Genomic DNA, 14,248 nt, shown 5'->3' with positions numbered 1-14,248 from the left:
AGGGGCCCTCTCCCCATGGTGCAGCCTGGGACTAGAGCTTCAACTCCAGTCTAGCTCCTTGAGGCTCATTGTAGTTGGTTCAGTGGTGAACAGGCAAACATTAGGAATAAAGAGATAGTTTCTGCTGGATGTGTCTGGATCCCTGGGTCTAGGAGAGAGCATTGGGGACCTGGGATCTCTGGATCCAGGAAAGGAGCTGGGGACCTGGGATCCAGGCGGGGAACTGGGGAAGTTAGGTCTCTCCGCCCCGAATGGGAATTGGTAGCCTGGATGATGCCTGGGTCCAGGAGAAAAGTTGAGGGCCTAGGATGTGAGCATAGGGTTTTTAAATCCTGGGGCCTTATGTGAAGGGGGTAGGGAATGCGGAGTTAGGGGCTGGGATCCCTCAGTCCTTGGAAGTACTGGAGGGGAGCTCGTTCTATGAGTCCTGGAAAAGAAGTGGGAGCTCCAGATCCCTGAGGTACAGGGGATTCCTGGGTTTCCTCCTGGTCTCAGGCCACCCCACCCGCAGAAGCTCCCGATCTCCAAGGCTTCAAGCAGGCCACGTGCCGGGCCTACCCGGCCAGGCTCCTGGGACGCTAACCCAGACGTCAGGCCTGAGTTCGGGCAGCCGGTCGCCACAGCGCACGTCGGCTGCCATTCACTTCAGACCCGGCTAATCCCCTCTCGCCGTCTGGTGGTCGGCTCCACCCCAATGCAGCTTCGCTTCCACTGGCTCCCACCAAAACTGAGCACTTTTATTTCCTCCATTACCATTTGTCGGGAGCGGTGTCAGTCACTTAACACCCGCCCCTGTCGCTCAGCCATTGGTTTAGAGTGAGGGCTAGAAAAGGATTATGGTTAACAAGCGAAGCAATCAAGTCCAAAGCCCCGCCCATTAGCCAGAACTCGCCAGGGATTGACCAAATTGACTGCCAATCCCGACAAGCACCGCCCCTCGCATGTACTTATTGGCTTGCGTGCACAACCATCTCGCTGAGCGCCTGCCTAGCCCGTCGAAAGGGGTCTTTTGCTAGGCCCCGCCTTCCAGCCCACATGACTCTCCGGAGCCGTCAATCTAGTTCTGAAACCGCCCCGCGAATCTGGAACACGCGCTTTATTGGGCCTCCCACCTTCCCAGATCGCCTTGATTTGCCCGCCCGGCGCCAGCAGCGGCAGCGCATTGCCTCGTAAGGATGTCGATCACTCGGAGCCTCCCGCCCACAGCCTCTCGTGGCACTCCGATTGGCCGCTCGCCTCCAGAGCCTGCGATTGGTGTCGGGGGAGCGGCGGCCGTCTCCTATTGGCCCGGCGGCGCCGTCCGTCACGCCCGAGGCGGGAGGAGGCGACCCTCTCCCCCCGCGTCGTCTTCCCAGCGGCTGGGTTCCCAGAGTGCTCCGCGGCCGTGTGGAGCGAGGCCTTGTTCCCGCGTTGAGCCGCCGCCGCCTCCTCCTCATCTTCAGCCTCCGCGCCAGGCCCAGCCCCGCCGCGCCATGTCGGACTACAGCACGGGAGGACCCCCGCCCGGGCCGCCGCCGCCCGCCGGCGGGGGCGGGGGAGCCGGGGGCGCCGGGGGAGGCCCTCCGCCGGGCCCGCCGGGCGCCGGGGACCGGGGCGGCGGCGGCCCCGGCGGCGGCGGCCCGGGCGGGGGGTCGGCCGGGGGCCCTTCGCAGCCGCCTGGCGGGGGCGGCCCGGGAATCCGCAAGGACGCCTTCGCCGACGCCGTGCAGCGGGCCCGCCAGGTGAGGAGGCCGCGGGCCTGAGGGGCGCGCGCGGGCGGGGGAGGGGGCGGGGGTCACGTGCGCGCGCGCGGGGTCGCCGCGGGGGGGCCGGGGCCGCCACGGGGTCACGTGGGCGGTAGGCGGGGGCCCCGGCCCTCCCGTGGCGCCTCGGGTGGGCTCCCCGCGGGTGACCCCCTGCAGGGGGTGGGGGCGTACTGGGGGTCAGCGAAGCGGCCCCGGGGTGTGCAGGGGTCCGGAGCTCCGGGACTCACTTTGGGACCCCCTCTGCCCCAGGACACACGAGGGTACGCTCCACTCTCCTGGAGGCAGAGTCAACCTTCCCGGGCGAGGGTCTGTCTTCGCTTTCTTCTCCGCGTCAAGGCAAAGGGCCATGTTCGCCCCTAACCCAATCCCATTTCTGTCCCCCTTCTATAGAAAAAAGGGACTTCGGGGGTGGGATTCTTTCTCTTGAGTCTGGAAAGTGGAGAAGGACCCCTTTCGCGGCCGGAGTGGCTGAGCCCTTGGGCAAAATGAGGAAGGGGAACACAAGAGTCTGGCTCTTTGATGCTTTGGGGTGGCTTGAAAGCGTGGTCTGTCTCTATGGGAAAGCCGGGAGGGTCCCACCGGCGTTTTTGAGGCGTGTTGACAACAGGGAAGTGTCACATGCTGGTGTGACTGACCTCCCCAGCTTCATTCGTAGCTTCCCCAGGGCCTGGATGGGTGGGGGCCGGTAGCATGAAAGAACTTTGCCGCCCTTTCAGGAAGCAGACCCGCTTAGGCCCTTAGAGAGCACTCGGGACTTGTCCCAATGCCTCCGGGGCTGGGGACTGGCTCCTCCCCAGGTGGGAGGTCCCGTTAGGTAAACGCCTGCGTTCTTGCCCAGTGTGGTCTCTGGCTTTCTCACCTCTGGAGTGGGGTATGTTCTAACATGCATTTGACCTGGTTCCACACCGGACTGTCTTGATTCTGAGGCCATTTTAACTGGGTGAGTTGGTGTTGTCAGTTGGAATGGTGTAAAGCCCCAAGCCCCATATGGGTATCCCAAGAGCTTTGGCTCAAGGTAAGTGTTAAGAAAAATTTTGAGAAAGGTGGAAAGATAGATCCTTAGCTCAGGTCTCTTTTGGGTTTCTAAACCACAGACACACTCTGACCTTAAGTTTGTTGGATTGGGGTTTGTTTGAAGTTGCTCCTCGTGTGTCTAAAATGTAACGTGTTCCAAAAAGATCTTTTGTTTTGGTCAAATGAGGATTTCGGATGCCTTTAAACGCTTCCTTGAGATCTGTTCAATTAAATTTATGTAAAGATTTTTGAGGGTGAGGGAGAAAAGGAAAGTTGTACTCTTCGGCATCCCAGAAGAACCAGGTTAAAAATCACACTTTCTGGTTCTCCATGCTGGGGTTACCCGCACGAGGAAGTGTGTGAAAGCTCTTGTTCATGGAGATGACCTGAGGACTCTCCCTGGCACCCAAGCTTCAGATCCTGTCACTCCTGGAACCAAGTCACTGTGGATTATAGCCTGACCACAAACAATTTAGACACAAATCCCATTGAGAAAGGGAATTTTAAAATTCCTGGATAGATCCTGAGAACCTTTGGGGCCTTAGGTATAAACTCCTTCTGGGATGTCTCAGCCAACAGGCTCTTCCCTAAATGGGGAAAGGGGGCCGCTCCCAGGCCAGCCAGCAAAACCTGGTGGGTTTTCATAAATCAGAGATGTTCCAAAAAGTTGACCTGAGAGCCCTGGAAGGTTGGTTTTGGTGGTAATACTGTACTTACTACTTTATTTCTAGATCGCAGCCAAAATTGGAGGTGATGCTGCTACAACCGTGAATAACAGTACTCCCGATTTTGGTTTTGGGGGCCAAAAGAGACAGTTGGAAGATGGAGGTAACTCCCACTGCTGCTTTAGCTTGGGAGGAAGGGCTGGGGGGGGGGCTTTTGTTTGTGGTCGGCAGACTCTGCTATTTGTCTTCTAAAACCTCAGCAATCCCAGCTTTGTTCATTCTTTTTGTTCAGTCTGCCATCCTGAGGTATCAGATGGCTGAGAGGAGGGCAGATTGATTATGATTAGGTTGAAGTTGTAAGTTCCCGAGATCATTCCTCCCCTTCTGGGAGGCTGGGGAAAAGTGCAGTAGGTTAAAGTCTGGCCTGCTCTAGGGCAGGCAGCATTACCCAGAGTAGCCAGGGATCAACTCTAGATCAACTCTATTTTTATCCAGCCCCCACCCCAGAGGCAGGTCCAGTCCTAAACTGGAAGGACTTGGGGGCACCATCATTGTTCACTAGTTATAAAGGGTTTTTTTACTGAGTGTTGGTAACGGGATTGACCAAGCCTGGCCCACCTCAGGGTTGCTCTTGTCTACGCTTCTGCTCTCGTTTTGGGGGTGGGGGAAGAGGGAACTGTTTACCCGGGACACGTGGCATGAGTGTTGGGTTTGAGGCAGGCGTGGGTGGGTGGGTGCTGAGTCTGACGTCCTCTGTCTTTCACAGATCAGCCGGAGAGCAAGAAGCTGGCTTCCCAGGGAGACTGTAAGTCCATTCAGTGATGCAGGTGGAGGGCAGCTTCTGGGTATTGAGGGTTTTAGGAGTTGGGAGCTAGAAGCACTAAAGAGACGGCAGCTCTCCTTTGTGGAGGTTCCTGGTGTTTGTAATCTGGGACTCATGAGTTTTAGAGGTCCCAGAACCCTACGAAATAGAGGGATAAAAACTCTGCATGTGCATTTGTGGGGAGGGGTTCACAGTGCTCACCAGGTGCTTGGGCAGGCTCAGAATTGTTGTGGTAAGCACCACGTGCCCTTGTGGGGGCAGAGATACCTTGGGACGGGCAGTGTTGGGGTACTCAGACAGGAGCTAAGCTAGTCTTTCCTTTGGGTTTCTCTTTGCAGCAATCAGTTCTCAGCTTGGACCCATCCATCCTCCCCCGAGGTAAGTTGTGGTTTGGAGAACATGTTGGTTCCTCAGCTGACTGGCCTTTCATACTGACTTGGGAGAGCATTCTGTCTGGGGGGTGCACCATTAGGATTTTATCTCCTCTTGCTGGTTGACCAGAAAGTGCACAGACAGGGCCAAAAGGAGCTGCATCCATTCCTTGTACCAACCTGTCTGTGGGGAGCAATCCGCTGTGACATTGGAAGGGCGGTCTCTTGTTGCCTCCTCCACAGGGGGACATTCAGACATCTGTCTTCCTAGAAAAGACTGGGGAAGGGCCTTGGTGTTCTCTTGTGCGTCTTCTGCAAATTTCTTGTTCCGCTGGCGTTGGTAGAGCCTGGGGGTCTTTGCTGCCTCTTTGCCACACTAGTTAGACTTAGGTGAATCTCACATGGGTGGTTTGTGAAGGGCCACCGTTGATCTTTTTTCCTTTAATGGGTCAGTAGTTTTGTAAAATTCAGTAAAAACTATTTACTAGAAAAATCAAATGAATAGGATACACAACCAACTTTTTTCTGTTATTAGAGTCAACAGTAAAAATGACTATCAGATTGCTGGAAAAGTGTCAGAGTGCTTGCTCTCACTTTGAACTGGTGGAACTGCACCGGCCATGGGCCTCACTGCCCAGACCAAGCCTCTCTCGGTGCAGATGTGGAAACCAAGGCCTTGAGAGGTGGTGTGACCCGCAGTGGAGAAAGGGAGCCCTGTCTGTAGTCAGACTCTGCTTAGGCATGTGGGGTCTTGGCCCCATGTTGTAGGAAGCGGGTTTGCAGCCAGAAGCATCCAGGGCCTTCGAGGGCAGGGGTTGTGTCTTCAAGTTACCTTCTAGATCTTCCATTCTCTTCCTTTTCCACTTTAGACTGACTTTCAGTGTCTCTCTTTGCAGGACTTCAATGACAGAAGAGTACAGGGTCCCAGATGGCATGGTGGGCTTAAGTGAGTGTGGGTCACCTTGATCAGGGAGGCTCATTATCCCCCCCTTTTCAGGGACAGTGTCCTGTGAGCCCTACCAGCCCAGCAGTCCTGGTTCGAGAGGGACTCATGTGTCCTGCTGTCACTTGTTCCTCCATCCCTCTGGGGGGAGGACGGAGCTCTCACAATGGCTGCTGCCCTCATTATTACCACAGGGGCCAGCAACCCATGCTACACCTGGGCTCTCTCAGACAATCACAGCTTTTCTCCTTTTTTCTCCATCTAGTCATTGGCAGAGGAGGCGAACAAATTAACAAAATCCAACAGGATTCAGGCTGCAAAGTACAGATTTCTCCAGGTATGTGATTCCTGCTGGAGTGGGGGCTGGGCTCAGGTCGGGCTCTTTGCACTTTCCATTAATCACTAACTTTTGGCAAGACTGCGTAGAAGTAAGGTGGACTGGTGTTTGGTGGTGGTTACTGTGCATCTGGCTCAGTGCAGCATCTCAACTAGTATAGTGCATGATGTGTAGCTGCGACGCTTTTTTTCTTTTTACGGTTGTGGGAGACATACTGAGGTGTAGAAGGTCTAGAATTGAGCACAGGACACTCCATAACAGACACCTTGTTCAGAACCATTATGTTAACTTGCCACCTATATGAAATATTCTCTTGTTGGGACAGGGCCATCCGTGAGGCAGGTGATGTGTCAGAAAGAACAATAGCTTTGAGGCCAGGCCCGGATTTAAATCCCAGTTCTGGCTGTGCATCTGATCTCAGACAAGATGTTTTACTTCCTTGGAAGTCAGATCCCTGAGCTGCAACACGCTTGCTTGGCGATGTGAAGCACATTGACTATATAAGAAGCTTACGTGGTCGGCAGTGGTAGTGCAGATGGCCCGGGTTTGGGACTCTCTGGAATCTGCCTCTCTCTTCTCATCTTTTTCCTAAAAACTTCTCCCTGCATTACTGGATTTGAAGCTTTCTGACCTTGGCTTTGCATTGAGCAACCTCCTAGGTGTTTGGGTAGGTAAATTGACTTGTCAGGCTGCCAGGTGGCAATGGATAGTGGCCATGGGTTCTAGAAGTTTCCTCATCTCCACGGCAGGCCTTTTTGTGCCCACAGGCCAGGGTGGGCACTGACCCTATCTCCTCTTCTCTCCAGACAGCGGTGGCCTGCCTGAGCGCAGTGTGTCCTTGACGGGAGCCCCAGAATCTGTCCAGTAAGTCCCCTGCTGGGCCTCTCATTGGGACGAGGAGAGCAGGCAGAAGACCTCTTGGTCCCTTTGAAAACTGGGGATGACTCCCACCCCATGGCTGTACTGGCAGGTTGATTCCCCAGAATCCTGAGATCTGGGAGACCTCTGGGCCGAACAGCACCAGTCCCAGCGACTGGCCCCTCTTCCTCGTCATCTGTCAGATACACTTGTTGGGGTCGCCATCACTGTGAGCTGGGTAGGGCCACCAGACGAGTACCCTTTCTCAAGTGGTGTCACTTCATCCTCCCCCTTCCCAGGAAAGCGAAGATGATGCTGGATGACATTGTATCTCGGGGTCGTGGGGGTCCCCCAGGACAGTTCCATGACAACGCCAATGGGGGCCAGAACGGCACTGTGCAGGAGATCATGATCCCTGCCGGGAAGGCCGGTCTGGTCATTGGCAAAGGCGGGGAGACAATTAAGCAGCTGCAGGTGAGTTGTGGCCCCGAGGACAGGTGGCTCCTTCTACCCCACAGAGTTTCCCCTCCTGTTTATGTGCACACACACATCCCACTAGCCTCTTTGCAGAGGCTTTTATCCTTTAAGCTACAACTGCTCCCCATCTGCACAACCCCCAGAAGTTCTGTGAAAGCCCAGCACTGACTGTTAATGTTGGTTGTAAAGGAACGAGCCGGAGTGAAGATGATTTTAATTCAGGACGGTTCCCAGAACACAAATGTGGACAAGCCTCTGCGGATCATTGGGGATCCTTATAAAGTGCAGGTGAGCATGCCCCAGGGTGGTGGTGGGTTCTGGAGAGGGGCCAGTGGGGCTGGTAGCCTGGGGTCTGTGTTCGCTAGAGATCTGTGTGAACATGTGAAAGATGGAGAGGTTTTCAAGAGCACTGGCTTTGAAGTCAGCCCTGACCTCTTGTTTCCGTGCTGGGCTATCTCCCAGCTGAGTGTGCGCAGGCAAGCGATCTCAGCTCTGACCTTCTGTTTGTTTATCTGGAAAACGGGGCTGCTGACAGTGCCTGCCCGTTGGGGCAGCAGATAGATAGCTCTGCAGGGTTCTGTGTCTAGTTCAGCAAAGCCTTGTCAGTCCTTACTGAGACTGGTGTCCTTTTGGGCATGGGTGGCTGGACAGGCACTGTGGGGCGGCAGGACTTGCCCATGTAGACTGTGCCGTGTGTGTTCACAGCAAGCCTGTGAGATGGTGATGGATATCCTCCGAGAACGCGACCAAGGAGGCTTTGGGGACCGGAATGAGTACGGGTCTCGGATTGGCGGGGGCATCGATGTGAGTGTGGATGGAGGGCTGGGGCGGGGCGGATTTCTCTCCTGGCCAGAGAGAATCAAAGCTGCGGGATGAGCCCCAGGGTGACCCTTCAGCCTCCCTTCCTCCTCAGGTACCAGTGCCCAGGCATTCTGTCGGTGTGGTCATTGGCCGGAGTGGAGAGATGATCAAGAAGATTCAGAACGATGCCGGTGTGCGGATACAGTTTAAACAAGGTCAGGGGCCTAGCCCAGAAGATGGCAGGGCAGGATGGGTATGTCTGCTAGCCAGATCAGTTGGTCTGTCAGTGGATCCACTATAGCCAGTGGAACCCCTGCCACCTGCCCCTTACCCATCCATCTGCCCTCCCTTAGGAGGCAAGTTCAGGCAGCTTGCACTGCAGTTGGTCTTTTCAGCCTCTTTGGAGTGCTTTCTTGCTCCTGGTCTAGTCATCGGAGTTGGTGATATGTGGTCTTTCGAAGTCCAGAGGGACTGTATCTTCCTGTCCCCATCAAATGGCCCATCTTGGCAGGGCAGCCTGGGCACCCAGTGGGCTGGGTCAGATCACTACACCAACCCAAGGCTTGCCAGCCCTCAGTGAGAGGTTTTGAGCACCATGTCTGTGGGAAAGAGGGACCCCTATGTCGCTTTTCAGAGATTTGTTGTTAGTTCTGTAAAGTTTAGTTAGTTTTGGGGGTGCCAAATACAGGAAGGAGCCTCAGCTGCTACCCTAGCTTGGCAGATTGGTTTCCTTCTAGGGGAATGTGGGCCTGCCTCCTTCTCCACTCCTGAGTAAGTGGAATTTGGGGAGCAGCTCTTTCGAGTCTGAGATATGACACATCTGGCTTGGCACTGTGTCTGCCCTGAAGAGGCGATATTGCAGGAGTTTGGAGTTTTGCTTTTCTTTTAAATCAGTTTCTCTGCTCTCTTGGTGCTGGTCTCAGATGATGGCACAGGTCCTGAGAAGATAGCTCACATAATGGGGCCCCCAGACCGATGTGAGCATGCAGCCCGGATTATCAATGACCTCCTCCAGAGCCTCAGGGTAGGTGGCCTTGGGTACACTGAGAAGGACTGGTGGTGGGGCCTGGCCTAGCCCTCCCAGGGACGTTCAGGGGCCAGGATGGCTTCCTGTGTTCATCCTTCTCCTTCCTGTCTTGCAGAGCGGCCCCCCAGGTCCTCCAGGGGGTCCCGGCATGCCTCCGGGGGGACGAGGACGAGGACGAGGCCAAGGCAACTGGGGCCCTCCTGGCGGGGAGATGACATTCTCCATCCCCACTCATAAGTGTGGGCTGGTTATCGGCAGAGGTGAGTGTGGCCCTTGTACGTGCTGCGTCCCTCACCTCTGTCCTCCGCCCTCCCTTCACTGTCCGCTGTTCTCTGCAGGTGGTGAGAATGTGAAAGCCATAAACCAGCAGACAGGCGCCTTTGTAGAGATCTCCCGCCAGCTGCCACCCAACGGGGACCCCAACTTCAAATTGTTCATCATCCGGGGCTCACCTCAGCAGATCGACCATGCCAAGCAGCTCATCGAGGAGAAGATTGAGGTGGGCTCAGGGTGGGGTTCTGGAAGCCTGGGTCCACACTCCCATCTCCCACCCCACTCACCTCGTCTGCTTTTCTTCCTTCCCTCCAGGGTCCTCTCTGCCCCGTTGGACCAGGCCCTGGGGGACCAGGCCCTGCTGGCCCGATGGGGCCCTTCAACCCTGGGCCCTTCAATCAGGGGCCACCAGGGGCTCCCCCTCAGTGAGTGTTCCTCTCAGCTTCCTGGGGTTTGGGACATGGGGGTCACCATGCTGGCAAGAAGAGCTACAGGCCCATTTCCCTTTATCACTGAGAGAAGTCCTTCTCCACCTCTCAGAAATGCTGGTGGTTGGGGTTCAGACTGGCCTGTTTTATAGATGCTATTAGTCTCCACCTCATGTGTGTATAAAGTACATACTGTTTCAGAGGCGTCATCCATACTTATGGAATTTTGGTGGTTTCTGGTTCATATCCCTGAGCCATCGTAGTCCGTGTCCCTTATGTCGTTAGTAGTTATGTGCCTTTGCCAGGCACCCCATGGAGTCTGGTGGTCTGGGCCTTTGGCCCCCATTCCTGCAGCTGTCCCTGCCCCTCTGGTGGCATAGCTCCAGTCACACCAGCAGTGCCACTCACCTCTTCCCTCCTCTTTCTTACCTTGCAGTGCCGGTGGCCCCCCTCCTCACCAGTACCCACCCCAGGGCTGGGGCAATACCTACCCCCAGTGGCAGCCACCTGCTCCTCATGACCCAAGTAAGTGACAGGCCGACCAGGGAGGATGGGGCCTGGCACTTGTGCCCATCCCTTCAGCCCCATCCTCTTCTTCCTACAGATAAAGCAGCTGCAGCAGCCGCAGACCCCAACGCTGCCTGGGCCGCCTACTATTCACACTACTACCAGCAGCCCCCAGGCCCAGTGCCGGGCCCAGCGCCAGCCCCTGCGGCCCCACCCGCTCAGGGTGAGCCCCCTCAGCCCCCACCCACTGGCCAGTCGGACTACACTAAGGCCTGGGAGGAGTATTACAAAAAGATCGGTGAGTCTGCAGTGTGGCCAGAGGTGGGGGGCCTCCAGTCCCATCTTAGAGCGGTGTCCTCTGACCTTTCTCATCCCCCATAGGCCAGCAGCCCCAGCAGCCTGGAGCGCCCCCACAGCAGGACTACACGAAGGCCTGGGAAGAATACTACAAGAAGCAGGGTGAGCGGGTGGCCCGGGGAGGAGGGCAGGCGGCAGGCAGCTCCTGCCCCACAGCTGCTCACCAGCTCCCCACTCCACCCACAGCGCAAGTGGCCACCGGAGGGGGCCCGGGAGCGCCCCCAGGCTCCCAGCCAGACTACAGTGCCGCCTGGGCTGAATATTACAGACAACAGGCTGCTTACTACGGACAGACTCCAGGTCCTGGCGGCCCCCAGCCACCTCCCACACAGCAGGGACAGCAGCAGGCAAGTGGGAATTGCCACCCTCCTCCTCCTCCTTTTTCCTTCCAACCCCCGGCCACCGTCCATCCTGCCTTAGTGGGTAGCGCCGGAAATCCCTTCCCCTGCGGGGTGTGCCCTTGATGCCGCAGCGGGGGCCGTGTGGCCAGAGGTCTCCGGGAGTCCCCACGTGCCCGCCGGGGAAGTGTACGCTGGGTCCAGAGGTTGAAGGAAGAGGCCTCCCTCCGCCAGCTGCTTGTTCCTGTGTAACGCTGCCGTGATGCTGGGGGAGCTTGAAACAAACAGGTGGAACTTGTGGACCGGTGGGTAGTCCTGGGGGGACGGGGGGGGCGGCAAACAGCACAGAGGTTGGTCGCCGTCCCAGCAGCTCACTCAGAATCTGGCCACTTGGGAAGAAAATGTCTATTTTACCCCCCTTCTGCATCACTATTTTGGTTTTTGTTCTTTTTATTCTTTTATTTTTTAAACCCATGATCTCTTTTCCCCATGTCCAAGTGACTCTGTGCTGCAGGCGGCCCTGGCTTTGGCAGGGCTGAGGGACCAGCCCTGGGGCCCCCGCCCTGGCTCGGCCTCCTCTGTCCTCGCGCTCGCCTCTGTGTCCCGGTCTTGTCTGTGAAGTGGGCATGACGATCGTTGCCACCTTCCAACCTACCTCACAGGGGTGTTGTGGGGACACCGTGATCTCTGAAATTGTTGATGTTGTGATGCGCCGGGAGCTGCCCACCGTCCTGAAGACACAGGGCACCCCTCCTCCCCTCCAGACTCTGAGCGCGCTTCTCTCTGCCTCTCCCCCTCTCTGTGGCCTGCTTCTCTCTTCCTGGCTGTCCTTCCTCCTCCTCCTCCTCCTTCCATCAGGAGCAGAGTCTGACTTCTGCTGAGCCCCTGTAAGCACTTGACCAGACAGTTCACAAATACACATCCTTCCAGCCTGAGCCAGCCACAGGTTCCGGAGAGGGGCGTCCCGGCCCCCTCCCTCCACCCTCCTCTCTTCCACCAACCCCTCTAGTTTCCCACGCCCTCCCTCCCCTGCCCGTAGTGACCGATGCCTATCTCTTCCCTCTCTGCAGGCTCAATGAATCGAATGAATGTGAACTTCTTCATCTGTGAAAAATCTTTATTTTTTTCCACTTTGTTCTGTTTGGGGGCTGGGTTTTTTTTTGTTTTGTTTTGTTTTGTTTTGTTTTTCTTTTTTCTTTTTTTTTGGGGGGGGTGCTTTTTTTTTTTTTTTGGTTCTGTTTTTTCCCGTTTGTTTGGCGAGAGAGCGATGGCTGCCATGGGGGGGGTGTGGGGAGCCCTCCCTGGGAGCGGCTAATGGGGTGTGCTGGGCTCTCTCTCTCTCGTTCATTCTGTGTCTCACATACTTTTTCTTTCAAAATTGGGATCCTTCATGTTGAGCCAGCCATAGAAGATAGCGAGAACTAAATTTCTGCCAAAAAAAAAAATTTAAGAAATTAAAAACACAAAGAGCAAAATAAAAACCTATAAAATTATATATATATATATAAATTTCTATACATACCACCACCCCATCCCCAGCCTTCCCAAAACTGCCTCTTTGAGGGTAAAGCAATTCATTTTCTCCCTGCCACCCTTGGCCCTCTTCTTGTTTTTAAAATAAACTTTAAAAAGGAAAAAAAAGTCAATCTTGCTATTTCTTTTTTTTAGTTAGGGTTGGAACATTCCTTGGACAAGGTGTTGGCATTGCAGGACCCCTCCCCCCCATCAGCCTAGCCTCAGTCTCTCCTCCTCCTCCTCCTCCTCTTCCTCTCGCTCTTCCTTCCACTCCAGCTCAGCTCCTCGCGGCCCCCCTGCCCCCCACTCCCAGGACTGGTCTGATCTGTTGTCTTTTCATCTGTTCAAGAGATTGAAAACAAAATGAGAACAAAACAAAAAAATATTGTACGGCAGTTTTTACTTTTTATCGCTCGTTTTTAACTTCACAAATAAATGATAACAAAACCTCCCCGTGTCTGCCGGGTGCTGTCTGTCTCTATATCTATCTCTTTCTGTCTCTGTCTCTCTTTTTCCCCCCACTAGAGTTTGGAAGCAGATGTTTGTTCTTTATAGATGTTGTAAAAAAGCCTGATAATGGTGATTGGAAATTATAAGCTTTGTGTTGTGTTTGTTTTTCTTTTTCTTTTCCTAAAAGAAGCAAATATAAAATAGTTTTCTGCAGGCACATTGTGCTTTCTTAACTCTTCCTTTTTTTTTTTTTTTTTTTTTTTTTTTGGTTAAATAAAGTGCTTTTTGTTTAAAAAAAAAAAAAAAAAAAACTGCGTGCGGCCGCAGTTGTGTTTGTGGAGGAAACATGCTGAAGAGGAACAAGGCTTAGCCAGTGAGACTAGGGTGTGGTCGCCCAAGACTTTGCTGCCCTTCTGGTGTACAGAGGGGACAGCAGGCTGAACCACGTAGTGCTGTCTTCCCCCACCCTGCTTTCCCTCTGGGGCTTGGGGAGCGAGGCACCCAGGAGGGTCCCCAGGGACAGGTGTTCCCATGGATGCAGCCACACAGCAAAGCCATGCACTGCGCCTCACAGGAGTCAGCCTGTTCTGTTAACCCTGAGGTGGAAACCTAGCCTGTGCCAATACTGGGTGGCAGGCCACAGCCTCCCAAGAGGACACTTGAGGGGCTGCTTGAGCTGTCTTGGCCCAGGGTGAACACCTTGAGGCATGCTGGACAGCTGAGGGTCTCTGAGATTACAGTTGAATACCAACGTTGAAAAATCAGGTTTCACAATTAAAATCTGGTTGCCTGGGCCTGCAGGGAGCAGGAGCTGGTAACAGCTGCTGCCTCTAGGTGGGGATGTTTCCAGGTCCTGTGGCCTCTTCTGCATGTATCAGGCACCTGCCCAGGCAGGTATGTTTGCTGGTGGCCCTTGGTCAACCCACCTGGTGGGGAAGCCGCTGCTCTGAGGTCACGGACATCGTCCCACCTTGCTGAGGTCTCCCCCTCGCAGTCGCACACTCCGTCCTGAGTGCTGTACAGTTCTAGGGCAAGGCCAAGCCCCCAGCCCCTTCCATCTCACTGCAGACTTTCAATGACAGAGCAGCACTTGGCGAAAATGTTCTCTGGCGCTTCTTCTGCCAGGATCTGGAGAGGGAGCTGCAGGTCAGGTTGAAGTCCCAAGGCAGGGTCACCACCCTCCCTCAGATGGGCCTGGGAAACACAGGCTCGCAGGGCCAAGGTGCCATGCCAGGGCCATGCAAGTGAGGCCAGAGGGGAGTGGGTCAGGAAGGGTGGGAAAGGCAGCAGTGGTGTGTCTGATGGCTGTGCAGAGATGC

At 55.2% G+C, this 14,248-nt stretch overlaps 1 protein-coding gene across 2 annotated transcripts; it reads left to right on the top strand.

Annotated features, from left to right (window-relative positions):
* The first annotated feature begins 1,353 nt into the window (after window positions 1-1,353).
* Window positions 1,354-12,930, top strand: KHSRP (KH-type splicing regulatory protein). 2 transcript variants are annotated; one of them, XM_063109658.1, is made up of 20 exons: window positions 1,354-1,721; window positions 3,491-3,587; window positions 4,191-4,229; window positions 4,586-4,625; window positions 5,515-5,564; window positions 5,827-5,898; window positions 6,705-6,762; window positions 7,056-7,230; window positions 7,423-7,521; window positions 7,939-8,037; window positions 8,147-8,249; window positions 8,958-9,058; window positions 9,177-9,321; window positions 9,400-9,560; window positions 9,650-9,759; window positions 10,199-10,287; window positions 10,367-10,567; window positions 10,651-10,728; window positions 10,813-10,973; window positions 12,035-12,930. In XM_063109658.1, exons 1-20 carry the CDS (start codon window positions 1,473-1,475, stop codon window positions 12,041-12,043), a joined length of 2,136 nt encoding a protein of 711 aa, XP_062965728.1. In that variant the 5' UTR covers window positions 1,354-1,472; the 3' UTR covers window positions 12,044-12,930. The 2 variants fall into 2 exon arrangements, with proteins under 2 accessions (XP_062965728.1, XP_062965727.1); XM_063109657.1 differs by having other exon boundaries at window positions 10,813-12,930.
* The last annotated feature ends 1,318 nt before the right edge of the window (window positions 12,931-14,248 follow it).

Source organism: Cynocephalus volans, chromosome 10 (genome assembly GCF_027409185.1).
Source record: "Cynocephalus volans isolate mCynVol1 chromosome 10, mCynVol1.pri, whole genome shotgun sequence".
Classification (NCBI taxonomy): Eukaryota; Metazoa; Chordata; class Mammalia; order Dermoptera; family Cynocephalidae; genus Cynocephalus; species Cynocephalus volans.
This window is presented reverse-complemented; position numbering and strand designations above follow the sequence as displayed.

Bases quoted from the DNA above. Each gene is read 5' to 3' on its own strand.
- KHSRP (XM_063109657.1), top strand. From the start codon at position 1,473: ATGTCGGACTACAGCACGGGAGGACCCCCGCCCGGGCCGCCGCCGCCC. The intron at 5,565-5,826 runs GTGAGTGTGGGT...TTCTCCATCTAG, and splicing joins AGATGGCATGGTGGGCTTAA to TCATTGGCAGAGGAGGCGAA. The intron at 10,729-10,812 runs GTGAGCGGGTGG...CTCCACCCACAG, and splicing joins AGAATACTACAAGAAGCAGG to CGCAAGTGGCCACCGGAGGG.